The sequence below is a fragment of the Haliotis rubra genome, unplaced genomic scaffold (assembly GCF_003918875.1).
Source record: "Haliotis rubra isolate DU_JTF1 unplaced genomic scaffold, ASM391887v1 Scf68, whole genome shotgun sequence".
Lineage (NCBI taxonomy): Eukaryota > Metazoa > Mollusca > Gastropoda > Lepetellida > Haliotidae > Haliotis > Haliotis rubra.
In genome coordinates this window covers 2,260,107-2,279,158 of record NW_025767390.1, presented here as the reverse complement: position 1 = coordinate 2,279,158, position 19,052 = coordinate 2,260,107, and the positions used below count along the sequence as shown (strand labels likewise).

At 39.3% G+C, this 19,052-nt stretch overlaps 2 protein-coding genes across 3 annotated transcripts in view; both read right to left on the bottom strand.

The window, feature by feature from the left end:
* LOC124258029 (multidrug resistance-associated protein 1-like) overlaps positions 1 to 10,729 on the bottom strand; it is a 35,816-nt gene extending 25,087 nt beyond the window's left edge. For both annotated transcript variants that reach the window (XR_006893484.1, XM_046692104.1), the window contains exons 1-8: positions 10,522 to 10,729; positions 9,564 to 9,884; positions 8,154 to 8,291; positions 6,695 to 6,841; positions 2,247 to 2,331; positions 1,703 to 1,769; positions 845 to 971; positions 307 to 483 (exon numbers count right to left, since the gene is read on the bottom strand). Coding sequence is in view for 1 of the 2 variants with exons in the window: in XM_046692104.1 (XP_046548060.1) it covers positions 307 to 483; positions 845 to 971; positions 1,703 to 1,769; positions 2,247 to 2,331; positions 6,695 to 6,841; positions 8,154 to 8,291; positions 9,564 to 9,881 (1,059 nt within the window). In the remaining variant the exon portion in view is untranslated. The remainder of the gene's footprint in view (positions 1 to 306; positions 484 to 844; positions 972 to 1,702; positions 1,770 to 2,246; positions 2,332 to 6,694; positions 6,842 to 8,153; positions 8,292 to 9,563; positions 9,885 to 10,521) is intronic.
* Positions 10,730 to 11,520: 791 nt separating this feature from the next.
* LOC124258031 lies at positions 11,521 to 18,663 on the bottom strand. The gene is made up of 4 exons (XM_046692107.1): positions 18,505 to 18,663; positions 15,583 to 15,647; positions 14,756 to 14,893; positions 11,521 to 11,865 (listed from the first exon to the last, which is right to left on the bottom strand). Exons 1-4 carry the CDS (start codon positions 18,520 to 18,522, stop codon positions 11,532 to 11,534), a joined length of 555 nt encoding a protein of 184 aa, XP_046548063.1. The 5' UTR covers positions 18,523 to 18,663; the 3' UTR covers positions 11,521 to 11,531.
* Between the last annotated feature and the right edge of the window lie 389 nt (positions 18,664 to 19,052).

Here is a 19,052-nt window from a genome sequence, read left to right as displayed (position 1 = left end):
ATCTTCGAGATACATATATATGCATATATAACATATAGTGAGTGTTTTAAGTGAGTCTAAACTTTTGATGGGTAGTATATTTAGACTAACATGCATATCATCTCTCGCATTATATATGTAATATCAGTAGCCTGTGAAGATTGTTTGTTTCACCCTACACATCCAGTTATGGTTAGTTTTGGAAGCCTCAGGGTTAGTCTACCCGTTAATTTCTGTTACGTTTCGCTCTCTTAAAGTCATAAAGTGTTTGATGCCTTCTTCAGATAATTTCAAATTTTAGTAATGCCATCCCAAATCTGAACTGACCCTCTCTCCAATCATTGTCAGGTCTCCATCAGCCAGAACGTCAATATCAGGCTTTAACGCACAAGCGTGGATCACCCTCTCGTATAGTCCCTTGTCCAATGGCTTGCCAAACAAGATGTTGTTCCTCAAGGTGTCGTTCTGTATCCATGCTTGTTGTGGAACATAGCCCACACGACCCTGTATGCAAAGCATGTGAGTGAGAGAGTGAATGTTTCAATAGGTTTCTTAACAATTCAATTAGATATGCCTGTCTTAACACAGTGATATGTGTCTACTCAAGTTAAGACCATGGAAATCAACAGCAATAACATGCGCAAAGATATCATAGTACGATGAACGTGAAAATTAATCCGGTCAGCACCATGAGAATAGTGAGTGAGTTTCCTTTTACGCCGCTGTTAACAATATTCCAGCAATATCCCGGCGGGGGATACCAGAAATGGGTTTCACACAATGCACCCATGTGGGAATCGAACGCTTTAACCACTAGGCGACCCCACCGCCCCTTCATAAGAATAAAGGAGACACATTGACTAACCTGCACTCCAATGTGACCCTTTACCTTGTCAACCTCCCCAAGAACAGCAGCGACCATGGACGTTTTACCACTACCGACGTGACCTACCACGGCAGCTAAACTGTTCTCGTGTATGCTGAGGTTGATACTGAAAAGATAGAGCATTGGTCAGTATTGAGACGAAGAAACATCCAAAGAAAGATTTACTAGGATTTGTGGGAATGAAAAATCCAGGTTGAGGAAAGCACTTGGCCATTATTCTAAAAAGGTATGTGATGACGAAAATGTATAGTTCATAAACTATTTCCTTTTCCTGTCATAAAATCTATCTAAAATAGATCATCAGCCTCTAGCACAGGATAGTATGTAAGACTTGTTTTGTTGTAAAACGCCATTGATCACCAATCTATTCTGCCATTAGGCAATTGTTTTATGTCAATTAACAATTATTCATATAAATATTATATTTGGAAGAATCATATCAATCCAAGAACACTACTGTCAAATGCATCAATATGACATAATAGCAGGTCATTCAAATAATAAAGAAGCTTGAGGCATACAAATTCCCATAGGTACTGAATACTTCTGTGTTAAGCGAGGCGGTACCCGTGAAGGTCCGGGTTAGAAAATTGATCTTCAGTAACCCATGCTTGTCGTAAGAGGCGACTAACGGGTTCGGGTGATCAGGCTCGCTGAATTGGATTACACATGTCCCAATTGCGTAGATCGATGCTCATGCTGATGATCACTGGATTGTCTGGTCCAGACTCGATTATTTACAGACCGCCGCCATAAAGCTGGAATACTGCTGAGTGCGGCTTTAACCAACAACCAACCAACCACAGCGAGGCGGTGAGATGGGGACAAGGGACTCACTTGCTAAGTACTGGCTGGTTGTTGTCGTCCCAAGATAAAGAAGCATTCCTCATTTCTATTGCCACACCTGCAAAACGCACATTTTATAAACATTATGGTTTAGATGAACGCGTCAGAATATAAATATTCGCCAGACTCGACTAACGGGATTGGGTGGTCAAGCTCGTTGACTTGGTTGACACATGTCATCATATCTCAATTGCGTAGATCGATGCTCATGATGTTTATCACTGGATTGTCAGATTCCAATTTTCGTACCGCCGCCACAAAGCCGCAATATTGCTGAATGTGGCGTTAAACAACAAATAACAAACAAACAAACGACTGATGTCAATACTCAAGGGGTAAACACCAAGCACACTACATGTTAGTATATACGTTTGGTAAGAATGGCTGTTGATCAGCGCACAAGTCATGACAAGAAGGACTTGGATTGCTGTTACGGATAATTATACACGTTGTATTAGAGAAACAATCTACTTCCTTCATAGTTTTGTCAGAACGATGTATGTTTTCGTCAAGGTGTACTAGTATATGAATTTACCATTTGTATTATCACATTGATCATGGTTGGCACCAAATTCATCTTCCCTGAAAAACTCCTGGAGTCTCTTGATGCTGACGTCGGCCTGAAACAAGTTTCAAACAAAAAGTTTTCTCCTTCTTTCTCCTTCTCTGTCCTGTCAAAAGATTGGATTATTCCCTACTTGTAATTAGTTGACAGGTAATATTATGTGTAATCCAATATGGCCGCACTTCCTGTTTACACCGTTGACCTCAAACACCACTCCAAGCTGTAAAAGTGGTAAGTATTCATTAAAAACGGTTTAATAATGTTCCAGAAATATTATATCATATGAAAAGCAATCCAAATCACATTATATCATTCATTATTTTGATCCAAATGACATTATAAATTTCCCAATGTCAAGACATGTTTAGCACCATTCGTGACCAACTCGTGTTTTTCCGGGACAAGCCGAATTCTTGGAGGTTACGGAAAGAGACGAGTGGTGACGAATGGTTTAGCACCAAAGGTTTCATGCACTGTCTAATTCTTTGGAAAACAATATGTAGAAATTTTCACACATTAAGTGTTAATGTCTAACACTTGTACGATATTGATTCTAGTTGATAACTATAAGCAAATTGAATAATTTTTGTAAATATTTGCATATAAAGACTGCAGCAAAACTGTCAATCAAGTGTCTTAGATACTATTCACCTTCAACTTCTCACATATATTTTTTCAAAGCAACATACCCCGGTGGTTCATATACTTTATAAAGCATGATTCCCTCAAATTCAAATCCAACAAATCTGAGAATGATAACTGATTAAATTGTACAATATAATTGTTCATTTATTTAGATGAATTCTCATAGTTGGAAATATAACTTTATAATTTTTTCCTCAAACATCAAATATATCCTTATTTTCCCCTTCTCCAGGACATTTTGCCTGGCACTTTCTTCTACTTATTCATATTAATTTGTAATGTTTATGATGTAAAGAAACGTAAATCTTTACAATCATTTTTGAGGAATAATGCATAAAAATGAAAAATGAATGTTAGGCACCTTCTCCAGAACTCCAAAACGGAATTTGGAAAATACATTTGCGGGTGGGGGTGTGCACCCCTGCACAGTATAAGAAATAGTTTTGCCAGCCAGTTGGGCTAGCTATGCCTGAAAGTTACTAGCCCACAAAATAATTCACTAGCCCGAAATTTGACTGTAGAAACTAAGCTGAATATTACAGAAAGGTAAAATGCCATCATTTATCAGACCATAATCTTGCATGATTTAAAAGTGCATTATAACTTAACAAGTCAGAGAGAGTGATATATTTGAAAAATGAACCCATGAAATATTCACTAGCCAGTTCAACTAGCTAGCAGGCCAGTGGCCATTTCGCACACTGGTTACGTGTTATTACCCTTTGGCACATATACTCATGCCAATAATGATTGTCACACCCCTCCACACACACACTCCCCCCCCCCACACACACCTCACCCCCACCCCTCTCCAATTAAAAAATTTAAGGGGGTGACAACCATTATTGGCATGAGTATATGACAAAATACACTTGCCAGGATAATGGACTTAAATTGACAATGATGTAAGTGTATTTCCACAACATTTCAAAACATACACAAAATAGGCTATGAATACACAATGCCAGAAAGTGTGCTTTAGAAAGTGGTCAAATGTAACATATGTTATATTTGGGATTACTGTGGGTGAGCGGGTTAGGCGACTGACCTGGGGGGTTAGGTGCCTGACTGAGGGTGCGGGTTCAAATCCCGGATGGGACGTTTTTGAGAAAGTGTAATTCAAACATGTAACAAACTAGGCTTACATATAAATGTCACCAAATGATTTAATATAATTAGAATCACTGGATTATTTGGTCCAGACGCCAATTATGTACAGCTGGAATATTACTGAGTATAGCATTAAATGAAAGCAAACAAACAAACACAATATACCTGGAAATGAGAGCTTTTCTAAGAATAACAATACTCTTCCAAACGTCAAGAAATCAGCTTTTATGTGCCGTAAAACCCTGATACCTGAGAAGATTCGGGTTAGAATTGATCTTCAGCAACCCATGCTGAGGCCACTGGCGGGATCGGGTGGTGAGGCTCGCGGACTTGGTTGACTCATGTCATCGTATCCCAATTGCGTAGATCGATTTTCATGCTGATGATCACTGGATTGTCTGGTACAGACTCGATTATTTACAGACCGCCGCCATATAGCTGGAATATTATTGAGTCCGGCGTAAAACTATATTCACTCACTCACTCACGTAAACCGTGATGTTGCATTATACTTTTAATTTTAATAAATTGCTCTTGCTAGGGGCTTTAGATACGGAGTCATGAAATATGTTCCGAACATAATATTCAAAACAAGACTGTATGACTTGTCTCATTCACCAAATATGAACGTTTGCTTACTGCAAACCCTAATCACGAATTATATTTTTATATTTTAATGAATCGCCCGGAGTCATGAAATATGGATGGACATACGTTGCTGCACATTATTCTGGCTGCCAGGCCATCTCCCCACTAAGTTAGTACACAACGAGGCAAAACGGTCAATTCCAGTACAATTACATGCAGCTGGTGCATACAGCAACCACTGCCAATATTTGCTAGACAATACTGCCTTCCTCTTTTCTATCTTGGCAGGCGGTGGTATACAAATATTTCTTCCGTGTCAATGATATTGAAATTTTGTCCTTACCATCTGTTGAGTTGCGCAATACAACTAGCTATATTGCTCTTTTATCCACACACACACGATATAAAATCAATATATTGATGTATGCTTTCACATCGCGTCTCTTTGACAATCAGCATTGCATTGAGAAAATGTACATTATCGTTGAAGGACAAATTAGCTTGTCAGCTGTCTTAATGATTTGTGGTATACAAATATTTCTTCCGTGTCAATGATATTGAAATTTTGTCCTTACCATCTGTTGAGTTGCGCAATACAACTAGCTATTTTGCTCTTTTATCCACACACACACGATATAAAATCAATATATTGATGTATGCTTTCACATCGCGTCTCTTTGACAATCAGCATTGCATTGAGAAAATGTACATTATCGTTGAAGGACAAATTAGCTTGTCAGCTGTCTTAATGATTTGTGTCATAAATACATACATTGCCTGCGTGCCATTAAGGGAGTAACTTATCTGACTTGATTTCAATGCTCAATTAAATCCCCCTAGTTACAAATTGATATAACGATTAATACAATAGTAGATATGCTTGAAATGTACGTGTCCCTTTATTGACACTCGATGGTACGTGATAATTAAGAAATATCGCTATTAACTATATTCCACGGTGTTCATAAATGTTTGTTTAAAACATACTGAGACTTTAGGATGTTAGTTTAATATCCACAGAAGTATTGTGTCTGGAACGAACTAGAGTTTCATAGGCACACTATTTTTTCCTTCCACTGGAAAATATATTTCTCGATTATACGTTTCACTTTTCCTTTCCCTATTTTGTCTTTTGTGAAACTCGGCATTTTACTCGTAATCAACGTGACTACATTGGTGATGTAGATAGAACATATACGTTTTGAAGAAAATGTTCCGGAAACGCCACGAGTCTTACATGGCCACAACATTGTTATTATCACACTTTCTGTTTTGCTTAAATTAACTGCTAACTTCCATTCTTTAGTATAGCCTTCTAAGATATTTAATTGACTTTGTAAATCAACCACAGTATCCGAAACTAAAATAACGTCGTCAGCACAGAGGAGCATTAGGACTTCTACAAGATCTGGGTACATTTGGATTCCATGTTTTCCACCTAAACTGATATCGTGATATAATTCACTAATAAAGAAGGAAATTCAAATTTGATATATTATCATCGTGTTAATATAGTAATTACATAGAACACAGCGTTCATGAATGCTTGACGTCACTGAACCCAACCCATCCCTAAGGTGACCCTACACACAAAAAAACAAACAATTCTGCCACATCTGTGCATTATGAATGCGATAACATTACGGCAGATTAGACATATTAATTAAACGCACTAAAACGTATATTGCAACGTGGACATAGATGTTTGATAGGCATGTAGAAGTTGGAAGGGTAATACAAGACACTTGATAAGGATGTACAACTTCTTTATTATTTCATGTACATACTATACATACCTTTGTAAAACAACTCTGTGGCTTCCTGTACATACTATATATACCTCTGTAACTATTGACTGTCATTCACCTGATGAAGGGGCAAGTATTAGCCCAGAAACGTCGTTTGTAAATAATATAGAAGTTGCACATCCATATCAAGAGTCTTGTATAACGTGGACATAGATGCATTTGCTTCCAGCAAGCAAACAATAATTGAGAGTGTACGATAAAGAAGTTGACAGTCATACATTCTCCCCTTTATTGTGTAATACTCGAAATGTTATCCAAAAGACTTACCTTAATGAGATCGAAGACAACTTCCGGTGTTTGGTTTATGGCATATCGGAGGATGTTCATCAGAGACACTATGGCGAAGGCTGATTTAGCGGTCAAAATACTATCTCCATTCAAGTAGAAAAACCCACAGAACATCACTATGGAAATCTAGACAAGGGGAAAAGATCGTAAGGAAATAAAACTTGGTGTTTCGACCACTATGTCTGAAATTCAGACTTAAACCTAGAAGGAAGATATTGGGCCCACGTGATCTGTATTATTAAAAAATAACGGAAAATGTCTAGAGATTGTTATGGAACTGAACTGTGACTGATATTAGGGCTTCCTGTTAATACGTTAAATGATTTGAACTTATAGCAACACCAAATATAGGGCAAACTTGCTCCAAATGTTGATGTATGAGGTTCCCGGAAGCGTTTCTCCTATTTTGTACCATCAACAAAGCTGACTTTCTTCAGGAATGGAGATAACAGTACGAATGTATGATATAAAATCAGGGTGTAATTGACAAGCTGATACGGAGAATTCATTTGAATTGCGAGAAATCAACTCCTCCAAATCCAAGTTTGCCATTCTTAATCTTCTATAAATTCACTATGTCTAAAAGCCCTTCAAAGATTTGATGTAAAACAGGGTCAAAATGTATATATTTAACATATGTTATATTTTGTATTATGTTTTCTTAGTAATGTACACATCCTGATACTTTGGGGATGGATCCCACACTCTTGGCAAGAGGCACCCAATCGTCAGCGCACTCAGCCGCCCATAAGTACAAGAGTCCAAAAACTGGTCGTCTAGACCACATACTTTCTGAACCCCTCGAACAAATGTAAGTTGACACGGATCCAGTGGCCAAAAGCTATGGGTACACAATGCCTTTCAGAAAGTGGTAGAATGGAACAAACGTAAGTATATTTTGGATTACGCATTATATGTGGCAATGGGGAGCATGGGCGAGGTTTGTCTCTAAAGTATGAAAATACATTTGTAGAGTCACAGGCCGTGTGACCGTACAGAGAGAATCATCAGAAAGCTGTGATTCATGGGTGATTTTGTGTAAGATTTTTGTTTCTTTTAAATGTACATCAATCCAGTATTTAAAACTTACCAAATTTTCAAAATTAAGTTCTTTCGTTAATAACATGAAGACTTGGACTGAATGTGACCACAGTTATTTTCAACCGGTGGGCACTATGTGTGGGACTGTTTAGCTTCCTGTTCTCGAAAACGGTATCATACTTATTTATTGCTTCTTTGAGGCCGGGCTATCCAGAAATATACATGTAATAACTGTTGGTAGCTTAGTTATTTTTCGATTATAAAAAATATAACTTTACCGTAGATGTCAATGGGAAAATATTTGGCATATTGTAACCTCTGAAAGGGACCGTTTCTGGTGAAACCTATATTCCTTCAAGTTGGAACTGGTACCTATCTGGACAATGTGTTAACGTACCACAAAAGGTGCAGCGTTCCAGCTGAAGATGCTGAATGCCCTAATAGACAACAACTGCTTCAGGCCCTCCAACTCCTTTTCTCTGGCAGCATTGAGCTTGTCTCCAAAGCACTTCTCCCAAGCATAAAGCTTCAATACCTTGGGAGAAAAGACGTTGTGAGTGGTGTTTCCAAACATGTCGTTGTCACAAGATTGCAGCAGAAATACTAGCATGTGAACCGTCACGTAATATAATGTTATTCTTGCCAACATCTGCAGTATTCCAGCTTCATCATGCAAACGATCGAGGAAATTTCATTTCTAAAAGCAGAAGCAAAAGATTATGCTGTCAACTGACAGAGGCTGATGCCCAGTTTTTGTCATGAGGTACTGGGGACTGATTCTCTCCTGAGATACCCCATCTTGTCACCTGTTTAGAAAATCCTGAGGTACTGTGGACATTTTCCGCCCAGACATATCCGTTGTTGTCACCTATTAAGAAACCCCTCAGGTAACTGGGACTTAATTTGCCCTGAAATCCCATTTATTGTCACTAAAACGGTGATCATGAGGTACTGGGGATGTTTTCTACACTGGAATCTTCGTTGTTGTTGCTGCCTATTTAGTAACTCATGAGGTACTGGGGATGTTTTCTGCACTGGAATCTTCGTTGTTGTTGCTGCCTATTTAGTAACTCTTGAGGTACTGGGGATGTATTCTGCACTGGAATCTACGCTGTTGCTGTTGCCTATTTAATAACTCTTGAGGTATTCTTGACTGGAATCTTCGTTGTTGTTGCTGCCTATTTAGTATTCATGAGGCACTGGGGGTGTATTCTGCACTGGAATCTACGCTGTTGCTGTTGCCTATTTAGTAACTCTTGAGGTACTGGGGGTGTATTCTGCACTGGAATCTTCGCTGTTGTTGCTGCCTATTTAGTAAATATGAGGGGTACTGGGGACTTATTCTGCACTGGAATCTTCGTTCTGGTTGTTGCCGATTTGGAAACTCCTGGGGTACTGAGGTCTTAATCTGCCCTGGTGTCCAACAGGATACTTACATGTAATATAAGTATGCGCTAATCTATAATTTTTAAGGATTGGACAATTCACACAAAGGGCTTCAAGATCACTTGCCTAATAAGGATGCAGTTATAGCGTTTGTCAAGGAAATGACCAACATTTGAATATTATGATGCCACATGTCTTCAATAAAGTGAATACATATTGAACACATTTGCAGGTGCATATTTCCGTCCTCTTGTTTACATTTAGTCATGGCACATATGTCTCTGTCTCCACGAAATGTGACTATGGTGAAAGGTAGCAGGAAAAAATGATTTCGCAACGGAGCCACTTCTTTTGCAATCAGGCTATACCTTCGTTCAAAAACATTTTAGATGATTATCTCCATCATTTAACTTCGAAATACCTTCATTCCTGTAAGGACCTCGTTGAGAAGTTTCATCTTTTCATCCTTCTGTTTAGAGTTCTCTTCAATCAGAGATTGCATCCTCACAGCGACGTACGTATTGATGGGCATTATGAGCAAAATGACGAGGAGGCCAAATCCTGCAGATGGACCAAGGATGTTGAACAGCTGGTAGAAGACGACAATGAAATGAATCGGCGTGAATATGACCTCTGTAAGATGGGTGAGATGGTAGGCGATGGTTTCAGTATCGCTGGACATGTAGTTGGTCATTTCGCCCATGGAATATTTCTTCCTTGACCTCCAGTGGAGATTCATTGCCTGGGAAGAAACAGCAGCGTATAAGACTTGTGTGACAGTAATGTAGATTAATGCTGGTTAAGGTTAGAGAGAGCTGATTTAAAAGCCGCTTTAAAAAGTGTTCCAATTATTTTAAGGCGAGAAGTAATGTAGGTCTTAAAGGTGTACGCTTTTGTAAACTATACAGCTACGGGAAGGGCGCCGAGATATCATAACCAAGACGAAGCGGGATTCAAACCAACGGTGATAATTATTTTTATTGCATGATATTGCAGTAAGAGCCCACCTTCCTGAGAAAAGAGGACAGTGTTGAAGGGATAAGAAAGGCGCACCTGTGGATTTAATGGCCGAGGGTGTGGAGGTTCTTGAGGGCTACGCCAATTTCGAAATGGAATGTGCCTGAGTGACGAAGGACTTATAGATGCCAACATAGAAAACGTTTACTATTTTAAAATGCAAAGATGCAGTTCCAGAGCTTCATTATTGAATAAGCCATGTTGGGAAAGAAGACCCCTGTTACCATGCATAAACGAAAGAGTTTTGTGACTATCAGGCTAAATTTCCGTTACCTTCTTGAATACCGATGTTCATACAGAAGACCCCTGTCACCATGCATAAACGAAAGAGTTTTGTGACTATCAGGCTAAATTTCCGTTACCTTCTTGAATACCGATGTTCATGAGTGATGCCCGAAGATGCAGTTCCAGAGCTTCATTATTGAAAAATGCATGTTCGTTACCTTCTTGAAAGAAGAGACCCCTCTGTCACAAGAAGTACTAGAAGTGCTGCGATGTTCATAGAGAAACGTCACCCCCGTCCACACACTCTTGACGAAGGGTCATCAGCAACGTCCATCGAAAGAAATCTGAAATATGAATGTCACTTTGCATTAATACTTTCTTTAAATAGACAAACGTATAATTCAATTGTTACATATCATTTTCTGAAGTTTGAAAAGTGTAAATAAACAAAACATAACAATATAAACATAACAAAGAAAGGCTAACAGGATTGTGATCAGCTTGCAGTTTTCCATTTTTGTTCCATAAAGCATGACGGAGATGAGACACTTCTGCAACTATTCCCAAAGGTTTTGTAGAAATATCGTGTACTAATATAAGTCGAAAATGTACGTGCTTAATTATTTAAACTGAAACTGATATATTTTGTTACACGGTAGAACCATCATGTTGCAGTCTTCGTAAGTGATTATCACAGCTAATCCAAATTATATCGTTATCATCATAATAGTAATCAGATGTTCCATTGTTACATCTCTATATAGATAGTTTCCAAATTTGATAACTAGTTTAGAACACGCGTACCAGTCACAGGTGAAAAGTGACAAAATAAGTTTGACCCTTTTGATATTTGTGGGGCAAGACTAGACTACCAGTTGTCAGACTTCCATCTTTTGTTGAAAGTCGCGGTGGCTAAAGCTGAATGGATTAGATCACTAACTTTGTGTGCTGGGGAATCCCGGATAGGACTCGACCCCAAAAGTACTAGAAACTCTACTTTACTAAAAAAGCGTAATCGAAATATAACATATGTTACATTGACTTTTAAAATACATTGTTTATTCATCTTTGGGTAAAGTTGATAAAATGTATAAAAAAGCGTAACAAACAATCAGCCCACTGTTTGGTCTGGTGTGCTACTATTTTCTTACATCATGAAATGTGGGTTTGTGATCCAGAATGTACAATACTGCAGTAACCTCAGCCCCATCGCGCAGAAGAACTGTTTCCAGAAGGTCTTCAGTATGGCAGCCTTCAGAGATGAGCATGTGATACTCTCCCTTGAGTCAACATGATCTTCTCCCTTCCCCGAGGACGTTTCGTGTGAGTCATAAAAATGCCTTTCGTTGTTAGCATTGTGGGCTGGTAATTTTGTCTCAGTTTCTGAAATCTTTCTCTTTTTCCTGTGTCTGGTAGTCTCGCTGGAAGTGATGTTAGATGATGATGTTGGTTGGATGTTTCTCGATGTGTCATTATCACATCTGAAAATGAAAAAGCTCTCGTCAGACAAAGATTTTTTATTTATCAGATAGACTAATGACCAAACAATTCTGCACCTTTCAGTTGATTTCAGAATGTGTTTGACATGATATCAAGAGGTTGAAGTGCCAGCACTCAAAGAATACTTCAACTCAAACCACTAATACATAAATTGCAATTTGTTTCAAACATTCAGAATAATACAAATACAAATACGCACATATACACATGTGTAAATAAGTTGTGATAAGTTAGATTAAATTCGCTCTGATCATTTGTATTATGATGTACATGTTTCTCACAACTTAATAGGGAAACAAAGAGACAACATCAGAACCTCTTCTGTAGATCCATCCATTATGGCTATGGATGAGAATTAGTCTCACATATGAAACCACAGAATGCGACTCCGATAGCTTCCAGAGCTACAAACGGTAGCGTCTTAGATCATCAGTCCCTTCTTGATGATTATGACATGTTTTTTTTTAAAAGAACAATATTTCAATTATAACCTGGAGTGTTGGCATAATATGGGCGAAAAGCCAGAAGTAAAACAACGAACATGTATAGGTCTGAACAAATAGGCAAACATAATCACAGCCAATCTGGGATTTGAGCCAACAGTCGTAGGTTTCTGGCACGAACGACCAGCTCTGAAATTGTCACGACTGGTCTGTCCATGTCCGTTCTATGCAACCAGGAAACACGGTTCATTTCATAACTGAAAGACATGAATTCATTTGCAGATGATCCCCGTGGGATGCATCAGTGTTCGCGAGTGCTACATCCTCTAAGTCTTGAAGGTATATTTCGGTAAAGCTACACGAAGCCCTAGGACCATTCCCTCAGTTGGGATAACTTACCCGCCCTAAACAGTTTTCAACCAATCTAATGTCGAATGTCTAATAAAGGAAAGCGGAAAGAGGACTCGGGGGTAACTCGTTTAACCCAAAAACCAAAGCCACCTAGTGTCCTAAATGGACTTGGTGACATCTTTTCCTTTAAAAAGATTTTTGTGGGCTGGCTTTCTTTTGCATGTTGAAGTTAGTGAGCCAACATTGAACTTATCGCAAACTTGATTATATACTCTCTCAAAAAAGAAACGCATATAGAAATTTCAACTGTATTTTAATGTTTATTTTGAAACATCTTGTAGGCGTTATGAGTCAATGAAATATAGCGAAATTGCACACTGGGAATGCAGACATATCCGTCTTTGGCACCAACTCGAGGAAAGTCAGTTTGAGTGTCACATGGAGACGTGTGGTGGCGCTGAAGTCAATACCTCGTGTGACCACCGTGGGCAGTTCTGCACGGCATCGCCTCGGCATCGAACGAATAAGTCTCAGAATCTCGTGTTGCCCAATCGCAGCCCACTCTGCCAGTAGTGCTTGTGCGAGTTGCTGAAGTGTCTGGGGCTGAGGGTTACGGCGTCGCACCCGTCTGTCCAGGGCATCCCACAGATGTTCGATCGGGTTTAAGTCCTGTGATCTTGAGGGCCAGGGGAGCACATTGATGTTGTGGTTCTGGAGGAAGTCTCTAGTGTGACGTGCTGTGTGGGGCCTGGCATTGTCCTGTTGAAACAACTCCCTCTGGCGATCAATGATTGGAAGGAGGTGTAGGCGTAGGATTTCGTCACAGTACCTTTAGGCTGTCAGGTTGCCCTAGATCATCACCAAATCACTTCTCCTACGGCAGGTGATCTCTCCCCACATCATAACACTTTCCCGGCCGAATCCGTCCACCTAGGGAACGTAAGCGTCGGCGAAACGTTCACGTCGACGTCTGTACACCCGCATTCTTCCATCGCGTCGTTCCAATAGAAATCGTGATTCATCACTGAACCAGATTCTACGCCAATTCGGTAGATTCCAGGCCTGAACGTTGGTGCACCATTGAACTCGATGTCGACGATGTTGCTGTCGAAGCACGGGGCCAAAATAAGGTCTTCTGGCACGTCAACCAGCCTCTCTCAACCTGTTCCTGACGGTCTGTGCAGAAAGCCTCCTCAATCCGGTTATTTGTCGAGCGGTACTGGTCGCCGTAGCTGTTCGATGACGCAGGTGATGTACCCGGATGTAGCGATCCTGCGCCGCAGGGGTCGCTCGAGGTAGCCCGCTACGAGGGGCATCTGCTACCGCATTCTGCCGGCGATATCTCTCCCAGAGCCGTGAAATGGTGCTTTGGTGAACATTCATGCGTCGGGCAACTGCACGTTGAGACTGGCCAGCTTCAAGCAAACCAATGGCGATATGACGGTTGGCTTCACTTAGACGTGGCATTTTGCGTTCGTCAACAATATTCCAAATACAGTGAACAATCGACAGACAGCGATCAACCTTTTATACCCATCATTGAGACTATCTGATCCCCAACTTTCGCGTGCATTGCATGTGAATTGTGTATTCTGTGACACTACACGCCGAAATTGAAAATCATGCTGTTACATACGGGTATTTTACTGATGGTGCGTTTTGGTGTGATGTTTCAAACCATAAACACCATAGGACTCATAAACAGAGCAAAACCTTTTGTAACATGAATGACGTTTTAATTCATTGCTACATGAAATTGCTATTTTCATGATGCGTTTCTTTTTTGGGAGAGTATATATAGTGGAACTCGCCGCCATGTTACTCATAAAGCCATTTCAATGAGGTTGGTTTGTACCTCGCATTATGATTGGTACGTTCGAGCAAATAGCGCAGCCAATCAAAATGGCAAAAGGTCATCATGACCGGGAAATTTGAGATTGCAAGAATTATGGGAATGGATCCCAAAGTTGGTGCAGGCTTAGCACTGGAGAAATTGAGGGTGCGAGACATAGAAATGAATATTAAGTCCAAACGCAAATCTCTTTTGATCACATGAGATACTTTCTTCGGCCATTACCTGTGGGAGTCTCGCTTCAACCTTCCTGCTGCTAGCTGTCTTTCAAACCTTGGGCACACATTGCAACACTTATCTCTGGGGTTGATGTCCCAAACTTTGTCTTCAGTAAGTGTCTCTTCGTTTGCCTTCTTTACTAATCTGGAAAACAATTCAGAAAGTTAGTGACGTTAAATCTACGCGGCGGCTGAAGTTTCTGTTATGCAATTTCGTTTTGTAAATAATCAACTTTTTTTTTTGTCAGTCAAAGAGTGGATGGCATCATGAGCAGCGAACCAAGCCGGATAAACAGGATTCCAGACACAATCCTTGAGATCACATGAGAAGGCTGTTATGGATCTTCGTTCAAATACCAAACATGATCACGATACATCGAGTGAGTGGCTGAGTATAGTTTTACGCCGGTTTTAGTGATATTCCAACAATATCATGGCGGGGGACACCGGAAATGGGCTTCACACATTGTACCATGTATGAAATCGAACCTGGGTCTTCAGCGTGACGGACTGAAGCTTAAACCAATAGGCTAAAAAGTCATAAAGTTTTATGCCATCTGTTTACGGACATGGCTGTTTAATGTTGTTCTAAAAATTCCAAAAAAAGAGACATTTGCTTCTGATTGTGTGTTTAAAGCTGCACTCGGCAATATTCCTGCTGCATGATGTCAATATTCGATTCTGCGACAATACAGTGATCAACATCATGAACATCGATCAGCACAATTGGGATTCTGTGTCATTCATTAACCATGGACAATTACCTAGTATCCGTGCAAAATCACAACAATTGAATAAATTGTAGGTTTTGTATTAAAATGGACATATACGTACCCGTAAGACCAAAGGAAGAAGAGCTTGGACCATCTCGAGGCGGTTAACTCTGGACATGGCTCTAACTGAAGGTAAATAATGTTCTGTAATCACTTTATGTAGGTATTTATTACCGTATCAACCAACAGCGTCTCCAACCAGGAAATATACACCAATGTATGTTTTCTCATAAAACTACACACTCAGATAACGAAATTCTTATATTTACCCACCGCTTTAATCTTAACTGATTCGAAAATGAACAAACATGAATATTTACTTTATAGATATTGATTAATTACGATGTCTGGGTATATTTTCACCAATCACAATAAGATTCCGTTATAAACACACATCAATACCGTCTGTATTTACACTTTGTACCAGTATGTACTATTTGGTCCCCGTATTAACACACATCAATACTACATGTATCTACACTTTGTACCAGTCTGTACTATCTGATACCCCTATTAACACACAGCAGTACTACATGTATCTACACGTTGTACCAGTATGTACTATCTGATACACCTATTAACACACATCAATACTACATGTATCTACACTTTGTACCAGTCTGTACTATCTGATACCCCTATTAACACACATCAATACTACATGTATCTACACTTTGTACCAGTCTGTACTATCTGATACCCCTATTAACACACATCAATACCGTCTGTATCTACACTTTGTACCAGTCTGTACTATCTGATACCCCTATTAACACACATCAATACTACATGTATCTACACTTTGTACCAGTCTGTACTATCTGATACCCTATTAACACACAGCAATACCGTCTGTATCTACACTTTGTACCAGTCTGTACTATCTGATACCCCTATTAACACACATCAATACTACATGTATCTACACGTTGTACCAGTCTGTACTATCTGATACCCCTATTAACACACATCAATACCGTCTGTATCTACACTTTGTACCAGTCTGTACTATCTGATACCCCTATTAACACACATCAATACTACATGTATCTACACGTTGTACCAGTATGTACTATCTGATACCCCTATTAACACACATCAATACCGTCTGTATCTACACTTTGTACCAGTCTGTACTATCTGATACCCCTATTAACACACATCAATACTACAAGTATCTACACGTTGTACCAGTATGTACTATCTGATACTCCTATTAACACACATCAATACTACATGTATCTACACTTTGTACCAGTCTGTACTATCTGATACCCCTATTAACACACAGCAATACTACATGTATCTACACTTTGTACCAGTATGTACTATCTGATACCCCTATTAACTCACATCAATACTACATGTATCTACACTTTGTACCAGTCTGTACTATCTGATACCCCTATTAACACACAGCAATACTACATGTATCTACACTTTGTACCAGTCTGTACTATCTGATACCCCTATTAACACACATCAATACTACATGTATCTACACTTTGTACCAGTATGTACTATCTGATACACCTATTAACTCACACCAATACACCATGTATCTACCCTTTGTACCCGTCTGTACAATTATATATTTCAATTAACATACCATCTGTACTTACTCTTTGTTCCGGTCAGTACAATTATAGACTCCCCTTAACATACCATTTGTATTTGCCTTTTGCACCAGTATGTACAATGATATATACTCCCATTAACATACCATCTGTATTTACCCTTTGTACCGGTCTGTACAATTATATACTCTCATTAGCATACCATCAGTATTTACCCTTTGTACCGGTCTGTACAATTATATACTCTCATTAGCATACCATCAGTATTTACCCTTTGTACCGGTCTGTACAATTATATACTCCCATTAACATACCATCAGTATTTACCCTTTGTACCGGTCTGTACAATTATATACTCTCATTAGCATACCATCTATATTTACTCTTTGCACTAGTCTGTATAGTTATATACCTTAATTAACATAACATCAATATTTACCGTTTGTACCGGTCTGTACAATTATATACTCCCATTAGCATACCATCTATAGTCATCCTTTGTACCAGCCTGTTCAGTTATATACTCCAATCAACATATCATCTATATTTACCCTTTGTACCAGTATGTACAATTATATACTCCCATTAACATACCATCTATATTTACCCTATGTAGCCGTCTGAACAATAATATACCCCAATTAACAGACCATCTATATTTACCCTTTGTACCAGTATGTACAATTATATACCCCAACTAACAGACCATCTATATTTACCCTTTGTAGCCGTCTGTACAATAATATATCCCAATTAACATACAACATTACCATCTATATTTACCTTATCCACCATTCTGTACAGTTATATACACCCATTAACACACCATCTCTATTTACCCTTTGTACCTGTCTGCATAATTTATATACCCCCATTAACATACCATTTATATTTACCCTTTGTACAATTATATAATCCCATTAACACACCATCTGGATTATCCAACCTTTGTACCAGATTGTACAGCTACACACTCCCATAAACATACCATCTATATATTCCCTTTGTTCCAGTCTGTACAATTATTTATTACCCATATGGTGAAACATAGCCAGTCTCATATATATCATAATTATGTCTTTTGCCTAGCAACCATTGTTTCAGTATTTCGTCATCTGTGACGTCATTTAACAATTGAACGTGACGTCAATGAATAGGACCGCCACACTTGCTCCCTTGTTTTACTGCACAAATGTACATGAATAAAATGGATAATTAAGAAATTATTACACTCGAGCAAGTGTGTCATGTGACTTATGTGAAACTCGTGGAAAATTGTGTATTGCCCTTGCTCTCAGTCGGGCAATACAACATTTCACACTCGTTTCGTGTAAGACGTATGACAACCCTTGCTCGTGTAATAATCTCTTTCAATTCCATTAACATACCATCTATATTTACCCTACCTTTGTACTTGGGTGCATGATAAGCCAGGGTCACGATGACATGCGCGAGGTCAAGCTGCAAGCCCAATTCATTTGTGTAACAGTTTCTGAGCTGTAGTGTTAAATACCCTGTCGCGGAGTTGTGTCTCGGTGTGGTGCAATATATGAAGCCTAGGCTTGTCACTGTGACCCACAGTGTAGAGATTAGATGAACAACGGTGTAACAAGTGGAGTAACCACACTGTAAATTGTTGACCCCGATTATTTAATCACTGCCCACATGATCTGACATTTTGATATTGCCTCTCCACTTGGCCTGAGGGTTCTTCGCCACTCACTATTTTAATAGTGAACTGTTTTACTGGACAGAGCTTTGTCCCTGATTTAGCTGCTTTCTGATCGGTTAAGGAAAATCCCGCACAGTGACGCCACGCCGGCTGCTGGCGATAACACTGACTTACCAGGCGTGGTGCAATAACGGGGAATGCACTTGTTTAGAGGTGCCCGGCGCTTGGTATGAACACGCACTTGGCTGACTGCAACAATATATAAACTATTCCTCGAGCTAA